The sequence below is a fragment of the Heteronotia binoei genome, chromosome 4, assembly GCF_032191835.1.
Source record: "Heteronotia binoei isolate CCM8104 ecotype False Entrance Well chromosome 4, APGP_CSIRO_Hbin_v1, whole genome shotgun sequence".
In the NCBI taxonomy this organism is placed as follows: Eukaryota; Metazoa; Chordata; class Lepidosauria; order Squamata; family Gekkonidae; genus Heteronotia; species Heteronotia binoei.
In genome coordinates, this window is record NC_083226.1 from 134,682,594 (window position 1) to 134,703,486 (window position 20,893).

At 40.4% G+C, this 20,893-nt stretch overlaps 1 protein-coding gene across 1 annotated transcript in view; it reads left to right on the forward strand.

The window, feature by feature from the left end:
- Window positions 1–315: 315 nt before the first annotated feature.
- ARHGEF28 (Rho guanine nucleotide exchange factor 28) overlaps window positions 316–20,893 on the forward strand; it is a 220,974-nt gene continuing 200,396 nt past the window's right edge. Inside the window, exons 1-2 of the mRNA XM_060235810.1 lie at window positions 316–586; window positions 13,344–13,387. Coding sequence (XP_060091793.1) covers window positions 13,355–13,387 — 33 coding nt within the window. The 5' untranslated portion in view covers window positions 316–586; window positions 13,344–13,354. The remainder of the gene's footprint in view (window positions 587–13,343; window positions 13,388–20,893) is intronic.

Below are 20,893 nucleotides of genomic sequence, written 5' to 3' on the forward strand. Positions count from 1 at the left end.
TAAGTTACCCCTCACCCCTCTTTTGGGATGCTTTACAGTCCTAGCTGCTAAAAGGTGTTAGTATCTCGCCAGGGCTACTTAATTATCACTAGTGAATCAATACTGAAACCCCGCAACCTCGCGTTCTCAAGTAGGAGGGAAGGACGCGCCACGAAAGGAGAAATTTTACCCGGGAAAGCCTGGCTTCAAAGACCGAGAAGACGATTTGACTGGGGCTTGAGCAGGAGCAGTCCACTAGAGGTCGCTGCTCACCCTCCCGCCAGCAGCGGCCGCCGCAAGCGCTATCTTAGAGCGGAGAAGCGAGAGATTCACACGCCGGGACTCCGGAGGAGCCTGTCCAGCCGCTCCCTTGCCTGTAAGGCGGTCCTGCCGGCGCGCAGTAGCAACCAGTCTGACTAGGCAGCGCTCGGCTCCTCCCCTCTGAAGCCGCACCAGCAGCGAAGGTGCCGGTGCCGGGTAGGCAGAACCTCCCGGGAGCGCCTTGTGCGTTGTCGCGCTCCCATTTTGTGTCTACAGCGCAATCTCGGCTGAGGTTCAGTGTTAGGGGGCACGTCGGGACTCTCCTGGTCCAGGAAAATAATAACAGGTAATGGCGAAGTCGGGGTTTATGCTTTGTTTGGTGTCGTGGTTAAGTGTGCGGACTCTTATCTGGGAGAACCGGGTTTGATTCCTCACTCCTCCACTTACAGCTGCTGGAATGGCCTTGGGTCAGCCGTATCTATCGCAGGAGTTGTCCTTGAAAGGGCAGCTTCTGGGAGAGCTCTCTCAGCCCCACCCACCTCACAGGGTGTCTGTTGTGGGCGGGGGGGAGATAGGAGATTGTAAACCCGCTCAGAGAGAAGGGCGGGGTATAAATCTGCAGTCTTCTTTTTTTCTTTCCTTATCCTTCATAACTTCCTTGCGAAATTTGGTAGGGGGCGTGTATGGGTGAGGAATATGGGGATGAATCAACTCTATCCTTTCCACTACTAAAGCAGTTTACCCAGCAGGTGTCTGATCCCCTCTCCCTTCGCAGGCTGTTGGGCCTTTAAGAGTGAGGTGCAGGAGTTCAACTGGGAGAGCTTTTTGATCTAGCCAATCAATGACCGAAGAAAGGCTCATCTGTCAAATATCTGCCTTTCCTTTAAAGGATAGGAACCCTTCCTGAAAAGAAAGTGGCAACCCTCAAAAGGTGCATTGTTGCATGAACAGCAGTGTCAGAAAGGTGCCCAAGTTCAACCAAAGTGTATTCAGCTGACTACATAATGGCATGTTTGAAGTCAGGGGAGTGTATATTACAAAAGAATATCCATGGGTGGCCAACGGTAGCTCTCCAGATGTTTTTTGCTTACAACTCCCATCAGCCCCAGCCAGCATGGCCAATGGCTGGGGCTGAGGGAGTTGTAGGCAAAAAACATCTGGAGTGCTACCGTTGGCCACCCCAGGAATAGCCTGTTTTGTTTTGATTTGTTTAAAAATTGTGCCTGATGGAAAGGTTTTGTGGCATGTGAAGGCTTGTGGAATCTGATATTATTGAAAAACAAAAAGTAATGATTTTGTGTCTTTGAATGTTGAGGCTCCAGAAGAGGCACAACAGATGATTAGACAGGGTGTTTGTAATAGGGGCATTTGCACCTGTGTGCCTGCACACAGCTTTTCCACCTTGTCTGCAGAGTTCAATGTGACTCAAAGACGACTGTAGCTGTTTTCCAGGACTAGAACAACAACAGCTGTCTTCCTTTGGGGGTGTGCGTGTGTGTTTAGTGCTGTCAAGTCACAGCCAACTTATGGCAACCCTGGAAAGTTTTCAAGGCGAGAAACATAGCAGCCCTGGACTTCCTTGGAGGCCTCCCATTCAAGTACTATCTGGGGTTGACCCTGCTTAAACTTTGGAGATTTGATGAGATTGGGCTAGCTGCAGCCGTCCAGGTCAGGGCATTCCTTTGGTACTGTAGTTTAATTATACTGATCTAGGGCTTGCCTGTGCTGGTGCTTGAAAGGAACGTGTTAATCTTGATTTCATGGTGACATTAATACCTTTGCCACCTGCACCAGACACACCTGGGAATCAGTTGGTATTCTGAATGACTGCATAAAACTGAAGAGGGGCTGAATAAAGTTTGAGGTGGACAGGCCTTTGCAATAGAAAGGTCTTTCAGTCCCAAAGATTTCCTTGTGGTTCTACATTTGATGGAGACCAAGGATGGGAGGCCTGTCATGAACATCCTCACCTTCCTTGGTTCTCTGGGGGCATTTACTGACAGGTATTCCTACTCAGGGTGGAGTTACCATCTGTCAGTTTAGACTATGTAAATTGCAGACAAAATTGCTTGGAATTATCTCTGGTGTTTCTGGTTACTTCTCTCCACTTTTGTGGAGCAATATCTGTCAAATTCCTATAGCCCTGGCTCCAAATTTGACCTTGAAATGAGCTAGAATTCTTTGACAATGAGACAGAAAATCAAATAAACATTTAAGCGCCCCTATAAATCCATGGAGGACATAATTCACTACATCTCTGTGTGACTGATAGTCATAATCCTGTGCATATCGACTTGGACAGAAGTTCTGTTGTATTCAGTGGGCCTTACTCCCTGGTAGATGTGCACAGGTTTGCAGCCTGAATTACTCTTTGCTATATTCCAGTCAGAAAACATGCTTTTTATAGGAACATAGTGGGTGGTTTTGTGTTGAAAGTGTGAAAGTGAACCTTTTCAGGAGTAAAAACTTCTCTGCAGATTTAATTTAAAAGAAGTTGAGGTTTGGGGTCTCAGAAACTGGGAGACACTGCTGTAAACGCTGGTTTGGCAGGTATTCACTGAGGGCCTTTTCTTGGGATTCATCATGTGCTGGGCCACAGATACCCAACCAGAGTCCTCTTAGGCCTGATTTAGACAGTGCTTGCAAGACAAGGAGCTTTCCTTTGGCATAGGCCCAGTTACACTATACTGCAACCTGTCTGCAGCAACAGTTGCTTAGTTTGCCTATTGTAGCTACTTTGCTTGGATTGCAGTGTAGTTTTTAAAAAGACCCTGAGCCTGTGCAAAGTTGCATCTCTTTTGTCTCACAGGCTTCATATTTAAATTGATTTTGAGTAACTCCCTTGTATATATTTTCAAAAGAAAACCGCACAGGTGTGTGATGTGCTATTTGTAACAAGGAAAATCTCTCTCTCTCTGCTGTACTCAGTTATCTGGATGCAAGTTCAATAACTTCTCATAAGGACACAAAACGAATAACAGGATAAAGATGTGCACATTTAATGAGTCAGCCGCATGAAAACGATTGCAAAAGGCCTCTAGATTTACAGGTCCCTTAATTGAACACTATGCAAATTCTCTTGGCACATATTCTTTGAGCCTTGCCAGTTGGAAGGGAGGATTATGTTACAATGTGTTAAACTGTAAATGAGAATTATTGCCATTGTACTTGGAGGGAGGGGAATAGCAACAATCTTGATTCCCACCATTAAAGGCAAAACTTAAATGAATAAGCTGCCAAGTTAGGGCTCTTATGGGCAAAAAAAGAGAATCCACTTGGAGTGCTTTTTTCTGGTTTGTACTCGGTTTTGTCCGTTGGTTGCCTTAAAACTGGACTCTGTATACTGTTTTATTGGTAGCACTGAGAGATAGTCAAGAAGTACAGATAATCAGCCTCAAAGAGCCCGTGATCCAGGGGACAGAAATGGGAATGGCTTAAGATGCTTTGTGTTGCAAGACGAATGGGAGAAGCTGAATTTGAAAAGGAATGAGGAGAAAAATGTGCAATGAGAGCTTGTTGGCAGAAGTGTGGAAATTTAGAGCTGCAAGCGGAGGCAAAAAGCCTTGGTATTATTGGAGAGGGCAAGAAGGGCGGAAAAAAGATTTCCAAGGACAGGTTTAGAGGAAATGGTTGCAGCTAACCATAAAAAGGATCTTGGGGTCATGGTGGACAGAGCATTGGCAGCAGTGCTGAGACAGGCTCATTTAGTCTGGAAACAACTAGGAAAGGTGGTGGGAATAAAACAGACGGTGACTGCATCCAACTCAGCCAACGCGGAAACCTTCCTCCAGAGGAACAGTCTCTTCCACTGGTGGAAGAGCTGCTTCCATTTGGAGGAAGGCTCATTAAACTGGCGGAAAGCTTCCGAGCAGAGAGATTGTTGGAACTCTCTGTCTGGTGCAAGTGATGCTCTGTATTCTTGGTGCTGGGGGGGCACAGTGGGAGGGCTTCTAGTGTCCTGGCCCCTCTGATGGACCTCCTGATGGCACCTGATGTTTTTTGCCACTCTGTGCAGAGTGTTGGACTGGATGGGCTATGACTTCTCTTATGTTCTTACGTTCTTATTGTATAAATATGCTATATGCAGTGCAGTTGAATGCAGTCTTTCGTTCACCCCATCTAAAAAAGCAGGTCATAACTGGGAAAAATTCAGAACAGCTTGACCAAGAGAACTAGGTAGTTGGGGTACCCCTGTCTTTAGGAAAACCACACAAAAGCAAGTGGTGGGGTTGCCAACCTCCAGGTGGAGCCTGTAGATTTCTCTTGTGATACATATTCTCCCCTCCCCTCCCTTCTTGTGAGCTGGGAAATAAAAATGTGTTTACCGTAATTTCTGAAATGACATTAGTAGACCATAGTAGGTGGTAACAGGTTTGCTAGGCTTCTTGACACCCCTGAGTCAGCTGTGGTACAATGGTTAAAAGTGGCAGACTCTCATCTGGAGAGCCAGGTTTCATTCTTCATTCTTCCACATGAAGCCTGCTGGGTAGGGATGCTAGCCTCCAGGTGGGACCTGGGGATACCCTGGTTTTACAGCTCATCTCCAGACAACTGAGATCAGTTATCCTGGAGAAAATGGATGTTTTTGGAGTGTGGACTCTATGGCACTGTACTCCATTGAGGTCCCTGTCCTCCCCATGCTCCATCCTCAAATCTCCAGGAGTTTCCCAACCTGAATTTGACACCCCTTCCCCTGCTGGTGCCCAGCGAGGAGCTGGCAATCCTACTCCTGGGTGACCTTGGACCAGTCACAGTTCTCTCAGAGCTCTCTCAGCCGCTTCTACTTCACATGGTGCTTATTGTGGGAAAGGAAGGGAAGGCAATTGTAAGTCACTTTGAGACTCCTTAGGGTAGAGAAAAACAGGGTATAAAAACATACTCTTCTTTTTCTTCTTCTGAGCCTCAATAAAGAGCACCTGTTCCCCCACTCTTTCATTGTTGCACTACTCCTTCAATGCTGCATAAGAAACTACTTTTGAAACCAAGGGAGCTATCAAAAACAGACAGTGAGACAGAACTGCTAGGAGAGGCCTGCTGCTCAAAGAGAAAAAAAAAATCAAAAATTCATTTGGCCCACCCAAGCTGTTCATTTTTTTAAAGTAACTCCTTGAGTCTTGGTCTAAACGTGCTTTATCCTTAAACAATCATTTGACTTCATGGGACCAGTTAACCAGAAAAAGTGTCTAGGAAGAACCTGGCTGTGACAGCATACTGGCATCTCAATAAACTGCTTCTTGAACAACCCCCAGTTGGTTGTGATATCTGAATTCACATAGTTCAACAAACCAGCACTTGCTGACTGGCATCAAACAGGGATTTTAAGCTAGGGCCTTGTTTGTACTAATTGTGGCTTGTTGTGGTGTCTTAAATTCACAGACAGCAAAACCACATCTTGATGAGTGGCACTGCCTCCTAATGGCCACAGGTATGGTGGTGTAGGGAGGATGCTTGGAAGTGAACAGAAAGGCATGAAGCAGACAAACTGGGATCTGTTACTTCTGTCTGGCACACTAACCACAACTTGTGTCACAAATCACTGTTCAAACAAGCCATGGTTATTGTGGCATCCAAATCCAGCCTAACCACCCTCCTCTTTTTGTGTAGTACTTTGTGGATAATTTGTTGAGCGGCACTCCAGACATCAATAAATTGTGAAATTATTCTGCCTTCTCTGTGGTGTTGTGCCAAATGTATTTTTTGTTCTCTTTGGGTTTACGAGGCTGCTGGCAGGTATTATAGAGCTCCAAACAATAGCAGCGTAAATATTTTTGAGGGGAAAGAGGGAAGGATAAATAAAGCTTATCTGTATGTCCAAAGATCACCTTGCCAAGCATTATGGCATTTTGTGTACTTTGCTTAATCTGATTACTTCTAATGGTGTATGAACAAAAGCCTTTCCCTCATTAAAGCAATTCCCGTTCAGTATCAGGGCACAATACACTTTGTTGTAGACTTACAGGAATAGCAGTAGGAAACTTTCTTGATATGGAAGCCTACCCAAGAAGTTGGTGTAGTAAACACTAGCATCCAGAGGCTCTAGAGAGGTCTTCAGTCTTTTGTGCAGGGAAAGTAACAAGAAGGGCACATCAAGAGAGTAGATCTTCATCTGAGCTTGTTCCCAGTCAGAGAGCTGAAGCTCCTCATCAGGCATGGACAGGGCTCCAATCATGGATGCTGGGGAAGGACTAGAATGCCCTGCTGCTCCCATGCAGACTAGAAGGTTGCTACAGTATTCCAGGGCTCAGAGGCCAGGTGAGGAGTTGCAGATATGCCAGTTGAAACAGCAAACTATTACAGCAGTGACCCCAACACAGCCCCTGCTGGTGCCATGATGCCCACCAATGGGTTTCCTGTAGTCCATTTGCTCCTTTACCAAAGGTTCTCATTCCCAAAGCAAACAGCCAGCCCCAACTTTAATTGAAGTAGGAGGCTTCAGAAGAGGCCAGGAAGACCGTTCTGTTGGAAGGGAATGCTCATTGAGAAACAGCTGCCTACTTTGCAGGATGATGCTGGTTCTGTTGAAACCAATTCCACTGTTTAGGCGAGAGACCATGGTGGAGCATCTGCTTCGCATGTAGAAGGTTTCAGGCTCAATCCCACACCACAGTGAGTGATGTGAAAGACCTGTCTCGGAGAAGCTGGAGATCCATTGCTGGTCAGAGTAGATAAAACTGAATGGATCAAGGACCTGATTTGAAACAAGGCAGTCTCATGTGTTAATCATGTCCCCACTGTATTGCTTCCCCTCATTCACAAGTTAAACATCTTAGGGCCAGGCTTGATGCAACAGCAATAATCATGTGTACTGAATTAAAGCTGCTGCTAAATTCCTATGAAATGGCGGTGGATGGTTAAAGAACATCATGGGTAGATAGAAGAGCTTGACCATGCTTTTTCTCTTGCTCCCCCAACACCTGCTGTTTAAAAGACCTCTTTTCCCCAATGATAGTCTGTACTTGGAATTACTCTCTAACAGGAGAACCGCATATTTTTAAAAATCCCAATTAGCCACAATGCCTGAATGTAGGGAGTTCAACAAATCAGAGTTTTGTGGTGGATACTAAATTGGAGTTTCAAACTTGGCTCAGTAGCTTGTTTTTAAAACCACAGTTTATACCAATTGTGACTTGTTACAGTATCTGAATTAACCAGTGGATAAACTGCAGTTTGAGGAGCACTGCTTTTTGTGGTCATCTGGCTACAGAGCTAGAAATATAGGGAGGATTTCTTCCCTGCTGGGATGTGAAGATGAGGTGATGAAAAGTTTTGGGTTAAAAAAATGTGTGTTTGTATAGGCTTTTGCTCCCTCTTCCTGCTCACCTCTGCACAAACCAAAAGCAGCAAGGCCTTCTCTGTTGTGGCGCCTTGCTTTTGCTCTCCCCTCTTCCATCTATTTTAAAAACTGAGAACAGACACCAGGCAAAAATAGTTGTTTCCCAGGCTTTTGGTGATAGGTAATTTTGTTGACTCTTCTTTCCCCTTCTTTGTTGATTGACTGTTTTAACATTCCTGTGTTGTTGCTTTAATGTTTGATGTGTTGCTCCTGCTGCTTGTTTGTTCTGTGATGTTCTGGTTTATGGGTTTTTGGTATTTTCGTTGAGAACTCTGCTATGATGTAAGCAAGCAAATTGGCAGGCTCTGGATTGGGTGCTGCTGCTGTCCCATTTATAGGCAATAGAAGTTAAACAACTACTGTGATGGTAAACAAAGGATATAATAACCAATTAAAGAGAAATGTTAATATTGGACCTCTATTGGAATATGAAGTATGCCTAATTTATAATATGAAATATATGAATGAATATTTATTATGATATGAAGTTTGTAAATTTTAAAATGTTGAGCATTAAAATATATGAGAGTCTTTTTAATTGGTTATTATATTCTTTGTTTACCATCACAGTAGTTGTTTAACTTCTATTGCCTATCCCATTTACTGTGTTCTCTTCTTTTTCCTGTTACGCTGTCCCATTTATGGCATCCTCCTGAGGGCTTTGCAGCAGGGCTTTCCTATTGACTGCCCAAGATTGCTCCTCCCTTATCTGTATTAGCAGTTAAATCAGAGAGGTGAATTGATTTTCAGAAGGGAACAGGATGGGCAGAAGGAGTGCATGACAAACCTTTAGCTGGCTCCTTCACTCTGATTTGAAAAAGGAAGCCCCATCAATACCAGCAGCATTGTTGTTTTCTGCCCAGATTTTAGGAGTGGCTGCTTTGTTTTTTGGAGGGCTGTTGGAAGGCCCTGCTGCTTGATTAGCTCTGCTTTGTCTTACCCTTCCTGCCTACAGTTTCTCCTGTAGTTGTTTTCAAACTTCGTTAAGGCCAATGGAGTATATTTTTCTTATGATAATAACAAGATCTCATGCAAGAGCCGGAAGCCAAAGAGGATCAATTATGTGTCTCGTTGCACGTCCCTTTCAGGAAATACTATTATTAATGTGCAACTTCTATCAGGGCTTGCTTAAAGGAAATAATGAGAATATTTGAAAACAATGGTTGCTATCCTTTTACATGGAAGATGTAAAGGGTTTCCCCGAGGGTGTTTGGGGGAGATTTAAAGCTTGCTTCCAGCATTACACTGTATCTTGAGGGTCATGTAAGGACAGTCAGTGCATGTCCAATGTTCCCTTTAATCCACCCCTCCCCAGTGGAGCAGTTCACATCCTGAGCAGAATATAATTCCTGTGATTTTAAAATGGGCAATGGGCAGTGCAAGAACCTGCGCAGCTCCAGATTTCTGCTGAGCGGGGCTTCCTGTGTTAATGAGTGGCTGTTCACACACAGCTTTGAGGGGACACTGTGCATGTCTCTTTCACTGTCAGGGAGTGCTTGGAGGAAAAATCCAAACTGCCCTTGTGGTTGTCAAACAGGCAAGCACTGGATCATTTTGAAGAGGGCTGTTTGGCATATCTTAAGGTGGGGTTGACACACGCAGGAGAAAGAGGTGTGGCAATAAGGTTTTAGAATGGGCTCTATGTCTTCAGACTGCAAGCTGAGAATTCTGGCTCTCAAAGCTCCTTTGCATTAAAAACACCACACAACCAGAAAAGTAGCAGCCAGAAAAGTAGGAGAAAAGTTCTACCCCCCTTCTCTTGGTTTGCTGTGCATTTTTTCTGTTTGCAAGGAGTTTTTAACATAAGGGAGCATTCCCAAATGGCCTTCTTCTCCCTGATCTTCTACCTGCATTCTGAAGTGGGACAATCTCTTATTGCTGCATTTGAGCTCCTTCATCCCCTTGCTTGTGTAGCCTCAGGCTGCAGTCTTAAGCACATCTACTAGGCTGTAAGTTCCCTGGAACAGTTCACTTCTGGCTAAACATGCAGCCATCTCCCTCATTTCTTCATTTCACTCATGCCATCCAAACACAATCTGAAGGTCAAATGTATGTAGAGATGCAGTCTCAGGAGCTGCTCCTCCCTCCCCACTCGAGGGTCAACAGAACCCTGCTATAAACTTATAAATAGGCGATTCAAGATTGCTGATATATATCTTTGGTGGCTTAAACCAAAGAGAAGACATTTTAATACAAGGCAACTTGAATTGTAGAGTTGCCAATCCCCAGTTGGGGGCAGGGGATCCCCCGATTTGGAGGCCCTACCCCCACTTCAGGGTTTGTCGGGAGGGGAGGGAAGTGTCTGCTGGGCACTTCATTGCACCCTACGCAGACTAATTCCTATAAGGTATAATGGAGAACTGATCTGTGGGTATCTGGGGGATTGGGGGGGGGGGCTGGTTTTTAACGTAGAGGTGCCAGATTTTCAACACAGCATTTGGTGCCTCCTCTCAAAACACAAGATTAGACCTAGGGGTCCAGTTCTGTGAGCCTCAAAAGTCGGTGCCCCTATCCTTCATTATTTCCAAATGGAAGGAAGGCATTTAAAAGGTGTGTAGTCCCTTTAAATGTGATTGCCAGAACTCCCTTTGGAGTTCCCTTTGGAGTTCAATCATGCTTGTCACTCCCTTGCTCCTTACTCCACCCCAAGTTTCCAGCTATTTCTTGAGTCAGACCTGGCAACCATATTTGAATATAGTCTGAAAATATTCAGTTTGTGAGTCCTGTCAGCTTTTTTTGTAGGGTTTCATTCAGATGTTAGATTCTGCCATGTGTTTTCTTATGCAAAGTACTCTGAATAAGTAGCTGTGGTTCATAAGCCACCCAGTTGGTATACACGTGGTAAAAAGAATGCTTATCCCATGGTTCAAATGATACAGAGTGCTCTCTTTCCTGCATGGAAGTTACTCTGTATGGATGGATTCTTTGAGTGATAAAGAGTACATCAAAACAGACTTGTTTCATTGGAGCACAAGTCTACAAGTAAATTCTGAATTTGCAAGAGGAGAAATGTTTAAACAGTTTCTGACTCATTGCATGCAGCATGGTATGAAATAACAGCCTGTGAAAAACAGAAGCGTATTGGTTTTGGAAAGCATTCAACCTGAGCAGCAATTTGCTTCAGAGTGAAGGCTGCCTTCTTTAGTGTAGGCTCTTTGTTTTTTTCTTCTGTTTTCCCAATAATGTTTTGCTTCATACATTCATCCACTATTGCATCCTTGTCAAGGTTTTGAGTAGTTTTCTGAATTTTTAAAATGAAATATTTTTGAAGATAGCCTGATAAAAGGAATGCTGATGGGTTTCCGGGGTTTAAATAATTTAAAATGGATTATGCCTGGTGTCTTGATAGACAGACAATCCATGTCAGTATTACAGGATACAGTTTGCTTCTCTGTGAAATCTTGCTGTTGGGTCTAGAAGTTTCCCCATCTCAGACACTTCAGGACATTTTTATGTGGCAAGAAAACATTTAAAATGCTTTGGCTCTTCTTTACACTTTTTAAAATACCTCAATTCTTAGTCCAGGGGTTTTTTTTTAGTTACTTCTTCTGTATTGGTTTTGATAAGTTATGATACTGACTGGCTTTTAAACAAGTGTCAGCAGTGTATGTTCTTTTGACTGCCTCATTTATGATGTGTTGCAGTGGTTTATTTTTGTTCATGGAGGAAACAAATGCTTTTCAATAGTTTTTGTTTAACAGCTGTGTGCATCATGGGCTCCAATTGTAAGCCACCTTGGGAAACCGTTTTCTCTTACCCATTCTCCTTGTGAGGGCTGTTTTACATATTGCTTGGATGGAGGTTAATTTCCATTTGGCTGTTTATGTGTTGAACAATCCCTTTATCATGATTAGTTTGTGTTCAGAATTATCCATGTGAATCAAGGAGGCTGCTACTGTAAAAACTGGAAACACCCCTTCTCCTGGTTTCCTGTACTATGCATACTTACTGTAGGAAATTCCTTTGAGTTCAGCTGGATCTATTGTCCTTTAGGCCGTTTGCGCAACACTTTTGCTCTTATCCCAGTAACTTCCTCTTTTGTTCTCTGAGCATTTCAGAGCACTGAAATGCTTCAGCCTACCATATCAAGGTGCAGAAGCATTTGTGAGGCTGGTAGGGTTGCCAAATCCAATTCAAGAAATATCTAGGGACTTTGGGGATGGAGCCAGGAGCAAGGGTGTGACAAGCATAACTGAACTCCAAAGGGAGTTCTGGCCATCACATTTAGAGGGACAACAGACACAAAGTGGGTGGGAGGCACCATAGTTGCAAGCTGGTCACCCACCTCATGAAAGGCCCCAACATTGTAAAGTGAGAGCAGGCATGAGCTGAGTGGAAGCCACAGCAAATACCTGCCGCCTTTATTGGGGAAGGTCCCTGTTCCTACTCCCCTCCCCACTTTAGGGCTGGACTGGGGCAGGGCTCTCTGCCCCTTCCCAGCAATCAGATCTTGGCAAACAAGGAACTTCTGGTCTAATCAGTACCATTACCAGCATAAGAGTGAAATTGACTAACCTAGGAATGGCTTTCTAAAAAGACTTCCAGTGTTGAAAAGGCAGGTTAGTGCCCTTCTTATTAAGCAAATCTACTGGAGGAAGCTGGTTCATCCATCCTTGTGACTTGAAAAGCAGACTCAGTTGTCTACCAGGAGCTAGATCTACTTGTCTCTGTCTTTTCACCAGGCAAAATGATAGAATATGTTAAAGCACTAGATATTTTTGTTAAACTTTATTAAAAAGGTAAAAGTAGTCCCCTGTACAAGCACCAGTTGTTTCTGACTCTGGGGTGATGTCGCATCACAATGTCTTCACGGCAGACTTTTTTTTATGAGGTGGTTTGCCATTGCCTTCCCCAGTCATCTACACTTCCCCTCCAGCAAGCTGGGTACTCATTTTACTGACCTCGGAAAGATGGAAGGCTGAGTCAACCTTGAGCCAGCTACCTGAACCCAGCTTCCACTGGGATCGAACTCAGGTTGTTTATTACACCAACATAAATTTCTTCTAAATGTTTTTTGTTTGCTCCAATTTCTGTGAACTTATGCATTATTTGGGGGGGGGCGTAGAAAGAGAAAGAGAGAGTATATGGCTCCATGTATAGTTACCAAGGCAGCCAATGACTGAGGTTTTGCATAAATATTTTCAGTAAACAAATTAAGTCTGAAGAATACCAAGATCAATGTTATTCTGCCCTTGCTTACTCAGCTTTGAGAGGACAATAAGTTTTAATCAGCTCATTGTTTCTTTATTTCTTGCTTGTTAGAACTACTTATTGGCTTGTTTATATTATATACATAATGTTGCATTGAAAAAATACGGAAACAAATGCCATCGTGTTTTGGGTAGGGCTGCATACTTTAATTAGCTGGTTAGTCAACTAAAAGCTTTAAAAGTTGTTTAATTAGTGTGGGCAAATCTTAATTGGTGAAGCTGCGAATTAAGAGGTTGCTGCTTTGTTTTTGAAGGCTGCTGGCCCCAGCATGAAGGTTTTGATCACATGCAAATATATGTAAATGTAAACAGTTGTTCATTAATTGGCCGCCTGTGTTACTTTCCCCTCACAGTTTTCACCTTTTCACCTGCCATGTTCCTTTTGTTATAGAGTAATTTATAAGAAGCAATGGCTTTTTACAGATCCTAGGAAATTGCTTAGGAAGCCATTCAGATACCATGGTGATGGGTTCCATATAGGCATCTGAATAGCCGACAGAACAGTGTCAATGCCTTGTGACTGAGTGTGTGATAATTACTTTGGTTTACTCTGTTTGTAGATGCTGTAACGATGGAATTGAGCTGCACTGAAGTACCTCTTTATGTAAGTTCCACAACATTAGGCTTCTGCCCTCAAAGGTCTTTTCTGTTGTTTTGAATGGGGTCTTACTGAAAGGGCAACACAAATGAAACAAGAATTCATTCCCTATTCGGCTGAGACTTTATTTTATTATTATTATTATTATTATTATTTTTAATCTAAAAGGTCTGTTTATAAGTTCTGTACATCACTTACAATTATAAACAACGTATTAACAATCAAATACATACAATCATCCACACCAACCACCCATCCAACCAAGGAGCTTAAAGATCACTACCATCACATAAATCCTGTTTTCTCAAACTAATTCCCATACTTCTCGCCCAAACATATAATGGTTCCCAAATCTTTCTGCATTCTTGCAAATTTCCATCTCTTAATCTTGTAGTTAATGTATCCATCTCTGCGGCTTCAAATAATTTTTGCAGAAATTCCTCTCTCTCTCTGGTATTTTGGAGACTTTCCAATATTTCGCATATAAAATTCTTGCAACCGTAATTATATGAAGTAAGAGTTTTTTCTCAGATTTAGGGATATTTTCTTTACACACACTCAGTAAGTACAATTCTGGTATATGTTGGAACCTTATTTTTAGGATTTTTTGACTCCAGATATTAATCTGGGTCCAATATTTTTTGGCGTGTTCACACTGCCACCAAATATGGTATAGAGTCCCCTTAATTTTCCTACATTTCCAGCACTTATTGGAATAACTTGGATATATTTTAGCCAATCTTTCTGGCATAAGAAACCAGTGATACATCATTTTATATAAATTTTCTTTAAAAACAGAAGATTTGGTCAATTTTAAATTTTGTTTCCAGATTTTTTCCCATTCCACCAACTCAATACTAAATCCAAAATCCTTTAACCATTTTATCCAACTTTCTTTAACACTTTCCTCTTGCATTTTAATCTGTAACAGCCAATTATAAATTTTTGAGATAAGCTTCTGGTTATCTTGAATTATAGTATCAAATTCACTTAGTTTTTTTGGAAAAACCTATTTCCTTATCATATCGGTATCTTGACTTTACTTGAATCTTAAGCCACCAATCTAGTTTTACATTGTCCTTTAAATTCAAATTGTTCTCCTCATCCAATAACAATCCATAATTATAATTATTTCCTCAACAATATAGATTGGGATGAATGAAGTCTTCTACTGAAGATAACCAAAATGGTACATAATCATAAATCATCTTTTTAACTTCCATCCACGTTCTGTATATCGATTTCCTTATTTCATGTCTCACAAAGATATTGTTTCTTGAGGGAGCCTGATACCAAATATAGGAATGCCAGCCTCTTACTAAACCTGCACCTTCTAATATTAATAACCTTTTGTTCTCCAATACTAGCCCGTCTTTTGCCCAGGATAGACAGCATGCCTTATAATAAATTCTCCATTCGGGTAATGCAAAGCCTCCTCTTAATTTGCTGTCTTGCAAAACTTTTAATTTTATCCTCTGCTTTTTATTCTGCCATATAAATGTTATCACCATCTTGTTAAGTTGTTGAAAAAAGGCTTTCGTTAATATGATTGAAAGCATCTGAAACAAAAATAAAATTCTGGGTAGCACATTCATCTTAATTGAGGCAACTCTCCCCAAAAGTGAAATGTGTAGATCCCTCCACCTAACCATATCTGGTTGAATTTCTTTTAAGATCTTTCGTAATTATCTCTTTGTAATTTTTTCAGATCATTCATCAAATAAATACCTAAATATACTTTATTCTCTTTTCATGATTAAACCCAGATTTCATTTCTAAATGAGTGATTTGTTTCTTGGTCATATTTTTGGCCAGAAATTTAGTTTTCTGTGAAGGCTTGAATTTTAAACTTTTCATCTTGGATTTTAACACCCCTAATTTCATCATCATCTCTTATCTTCTTAAATAAAAATTCTAATGTTAACACAAAAAGTAAAGGCGACAGCGGGCACCCTTGTCTGGTACCCTATTCTATATCTTTCAAATTAGTGAATTGACCATTAAAGTTTATTTTCGCATTTTGTTTAGTATAAATAGCTGTCACTAATTTTCTAAAATTTTCTCCACATCCAATAGCTGTTAATGATTTTAGAATGAAATTCCAATTGACATTATCAAACGCCTTTTCTGCATCTAGCATGATGCCCGCAAATTGCTTTTCGGGATGCTTGCGATAATATTCTAGTATATTCAAAATAAATCTTATGTTGTGTCTCATCAATCTCCCTGGAATAAAACCTTTGATCTTCTTAACTATAGTGGAGATAACTTTTTTTAGCCTGTTTGACAAGATTACCGCAAAAATTTTACAGTCAACATTTAGAAGTGAGATTGGTCTATAGTTTCTAATATTTGATGGGTCCGTCCCTTCCTTATGAATCAATGAGATCAAAGCCTCGCTCCAAGATATCGGCATTACCGTAGATTCTTGTATTTCCTCTATCACATTTTTATATGGAATCAATAGGATCTCTTCAAAACATTTATAGAGTTCGATTGGCAATCCGTCAGGGCCTGGTGCTTTGTTACTTTTCTGCCTTTTAAGTGCTTCTATTATCTCATGCATCGTGATAGGATTCTCTAATATTTCCTGCTGCTCCCCCGTTAGTTGTCTAATCTTAACATTCTCTATGTATTCTTCTTGAGGTAGTTCTGTAATCTCCTGTTTTTTATAGAGATTCTGATAAAAATTTTGAACAATTACTTTCATTTGGGATTCTTGTGTAACTTCTTCTTTATCTTCATTTTTAAGTGATCTTATAATTTTTTTCTCCCTTTCCTTCCTTAGTTTATATGCTAACCACCTACTAGTCTTGTTGGCACTTTCGAAATAATTTTGCTTCACCCACTTCAGCTTCTTCTCTAATTCTTCAGTAAGCAATAAATTTATTTCATGTTGTATAGCATAAATCTTTAATTTTATTACTTTTGTATTTTTAACTTTTTGTTGTTCCTCTTGCTCTTTTAATGCTGTTATTAACTCATTATATGACTTCATCCGTTCTTTCTTCCTTTTTGCAGCGTAACTGATTGCAATTCCTCTAAAGAAAGCTTTAAAGGCATCCCAGATTACTTGCATGGATGTATCTTTTCTCAAGTTACATTTTTAAAAAAACATCCTTATATCTTGTTAAGCTTTTTCTACAAAAGCTTCTTCTTTTAGAATCTGTAAATTCAAAGTCAAACGAGTATTCCTTGGGGAGTCTTGCAAATTAACTTGTATTGGGTTGTAATCTGTATACGTCTTTGGCAATATACTTGCTTGGTTAACAGATAAGGTTAAGGAAACAGACATCCAACAGATATCTATTCTAGACCAGCAGTTATGTACATGAGAATAATGGGTAAAATCTTTAGTTTGCAGATTTTTCATTCTCCAAACATCTATCAAGTTAAGCTCATCAGCCATTTTAAAAAAAGTCTTAGGTAATGAACTTCGAGATTTTTTAGCTTTCGCTTTCTCAATTTTTTTTATCTTTTTCCACATCAAACACTGCATTATAATCTCCAAAAATACAATAATTTTCCAAACCAGATTCAAGTAATTTTTCATGCAACACAGTAAAAAAATTCTCCTGGCTATTATTTGGAGCGTATATGTTGCCGACAACCACTTTCCCCCCATTGATTACTATTTCTATTAATACAATTCTACCAGCATCATCACTGTATAACAAATTAGATTTTATCTGCTCCTGCACATAAATAGCAACTCCCCTTTCCCCCCCCAAATCACATGCATGGTAAAGCTGTCCTATTTTTTTATTTTGTAAATATTTTATATCATCTTTCTTGATATGCGTTTCTTGTAAGCATATTACTTGAGATCTTGTTTTTTGAAGTTGAAGGAAGGTCCTCTTTCTTTCTTTTTGTTCATTTAGTCCATTTACATTAACCGATAACATCTGTAATCCTGCCTTGGTCGTCATCCTAATATTACATATTACTATCCAATATCTTTCTTTGCTCTTTTTGCTTTTGCAATCTTGTCTTTACTCTTTCCTTTTTCTTTTTCTGAGAATCATCTTTCCCATTCTATTTGGGTCAATCTCCTCTTCTTGGTCTTCCCCTGACTCAGACCCCTGACTACTTAACGCAGCAAATTTTTCTCAAAAGTCTTCCATCTTTTCTAGTGAGGTTATATTATATCTCTTAGTTTGGTAAATAAAAAAAATCCCTTCTGGTACCAGCCATCTAAATTGTATGGAATGCTTCATTAACCAAGTTGTTAGTTTTCTGTATCCAAATCGTCTCTGTCTTATTGACCAAGGTATATCCTTTAAAACTTTGATATTGTTGTCTTCCCATTTTAATCCATTTTCTCTTGCCACTTTCAAGATCTTCTCACATATTGAAATTCTTGTAAACTTAATTTGTATCTCTCTTGGCAAGTTAAATCTTTTAGTATGGGCCGAAGCAACTCTTTTGGCCCAATCAATCTCTCTCTTCCCATTTTCTAACAATTCTTCTTCTTCTATAGTCAATAATTCTATAATCTTACTTTCTATGTTCTCTCCCTTTTCATCTGGGATATTTTGAAATCTTAAAACATAAGCCGCATTATCCATCTCCAACCTTGCAATTCTATCTTCTAACTCTAACAAATTAGCTTTATTTTCCCGGGTACTAGCTGATGTTACTTTCCCGTGATCCTCTAAATTTTCTACCTTTGCTGACAATTTGTGTACTTGCTGCGTATTAGCTAGCAATTGTTTTTGGAATTCTTCAACTTGCTCATTTGTTTTCCTTATTTCTCCCATCAGTTCTGTCTTAATTTCTTCCAAGGCTTCTTGGTTTTTTTTGAACCCTGCTATCATTATATTTTGCAATTTTTCTAAAGCCTCCTGATTCAGAGTTGACAACACTGATTTACTTCCCCCTGGTGGGGTACCCTGACCAAATTTCTTAATTTTAGTCTCTATTTCTGACAATTATTTAATTCTTCCAAACATCTACAATTAATCACTAAAACAATACTTAATGAGTTCTAACTACAAAAAATGTACCACCTTATTCGCTACCAATCAGTGTCCACTAACTAAATTAGCTTACCCTTTATACTCCTACTACTCTTAAACCAATTAATTACCTAAATAATTGATTGTTCCAGATCAAATTTTACCAGATCACCAATTAACTTAATAGATACAATTAATTACCTTAATAAATTAAATTAATAATTCCAAATCAGTTACATAATATCTCATGCCAAAACAATTAAGTTCTATATTTCTATAAATTCTTATAATAATTCAATATTCCAGAATCACCAGCACTGTTCAGTTTTAGACTCAGTCTCACTTTCTTCTTTTCTTCTTATCTTCTTATCTTCTTCTTCTTTCTTCCTTTTTATATCCTATTCCATAGCTCTCTACAGCACAATTTTTTACTGTTCACCATTGTGTTCTGCCACACTGCTGTACACCACTCTTCAAGGGAGAGGCAGCCGCAATAAAAATCTATTGCTAAGAACCACCTCTTCCTCCTTTACAAAGTCCTGCACCTTTTATCTTCTATCTTCTATCAATTCGCCAATACCTCAGTCTTCTCCTTGAATTCCGAAATTTAACTTCAAACAATTTCCCCCTTCCACAACATCCTCTCTTATACTATATCCAAGCTACTTCAGTATCAAAACTTCTCAATGAGTCCGTTCTTCAGCTTACAGTTCCATATTTTTCTTCCAATGTTTACTTCACACTCCTTAACACTCCTTTACCCCACTAGTTTAAATCCATCTCCTCCCTTCACAAATGCTCTCCTACTTACTCTTTCCAGCACCGCCTTTTCTCTTACTCACAGTCCATTCATGTTGTGAGGGCCTGGTCCAATTTGAAAGCATTTGGAGCTTCCTCAAAATGTTAGGGTTTTCAAGCTAAGTATCCTCCTATCATGCAAGCTGCTGTTTCCAAATGGGCACTCCCTGCAGACTCAAAATGATGTCTCCTGGGCTCTTCTGAAGCACCCTGTACTCCGGTAAAGTGAGGAAAGCCAAAAGTGGCTCTTTGCTTTGGGGAGAAAGCAAGTGGGTGCCAAGAAGCACACTGGCAGGAGCCATGATGCCCACTGGCACCACCGAGATCACAAAGTACTATATATAATTAAAAATAAGTCACACTATAGAAGTACCTTAGAGTAATACACTTGATGAAAGCATGCTCTGTGTAGTGTAATTGTTAGGGAGATGAACAAGGACAGAAGGATGAGTTCAAATCTCCAGTCAGCCATGAAGCACACTGGGTGGGCCTTGGGCCGGTTACCCTTGTTTAGCACAAAGTTACTTCACAAAGCTGTTGGGAGTTTTATATGGTGGGGTGGGGGGGGGGGAGGGAAGGCCTGGAGGTCCTGGAAGAAAAAAAGTGAGATAAACATGTTACAATAATGATAATAATGTAATCTGTTTTTTTGACCATACACGCACATGGAAATCAGTCACATCACACTAATTGCTCTGTTGATAAAACAGAAAGACTGTTTGTTAAAGCTGAGTCATGATTGGTTTTGAATGCACACTACATACATAGATCTCTCTTAGGAGGGAGTTCCTTCCATGAGAGAAACTCCTGTCTTATTAGTATACCTTTCATGGGAAACACAATTAAGCCTGTATTGAAATTAGGTAATGCAAGTGCTTCCTTTGTCCATTTTCACTGAATAGGTTGATGACTTGCTGTCTGGCTGAAATTCTATACTTTTGAGTTTGGAAGACTACAGACAGCCAAGATATTTGCATAAAAGTGAGATAATGGAAATGATCTAGTTAAGTTTTAATTCCTTTTAAAATAGTAGCACATAATCCACATAGCTACAAAAAAATTGGTACTTTTAGACAGATGCCTTCAGCTTTGTTTTTTTTTTTCTCAGAGCAGCAGGAGGGGAAAGAAACAATTCATTATAAAGTTTGGCATGTCCCACCTGATAGTGAAAGAATAATTTTTAGTTAAATGTCAATCAGGTCACTAAATATTTTACTTTGAAAACAAGAAAGGAATAAATTAAAGGGAAGCTTTTGGAGTTAAAATGTTAGTGTTTAAACATGAGGACTGACCTGAACATCATGTCTACAAATATAAAATCAGCTTCAGACTCAAACAAGAGTAAATTTGTAAGAGTAAAATTATTGGATAATGTTATCGTGCTAGCACTGAATTAGCTGGTTTTGAAGAGAAGAATAGGAGGCACAGTGAAATACCCTAGGCAAAGAGTGCAAGTTTAACAACATCCTTCTGAAAAATGTTCACTATTTACGTCTACGACCATTACATTTCTTGGGTTCTAATCCCATGGCTGTTCACTTGTGTATTTTAATTTTGTATGTAGATTGATGTCATGTAGCTGTGGGCACAATCCACTCATTTTGGTTCCTCTCTTACCCCTAGCAATGTGCACCAGACATGCATAGTATTTCTGGACATACCTCTAATACCCCAATCTATCATTTAGTATTACCAAATCTATACCCATCTTCCTGCCTCATCAGGGTGGCTGACAGATAAAAAACATATATGATAA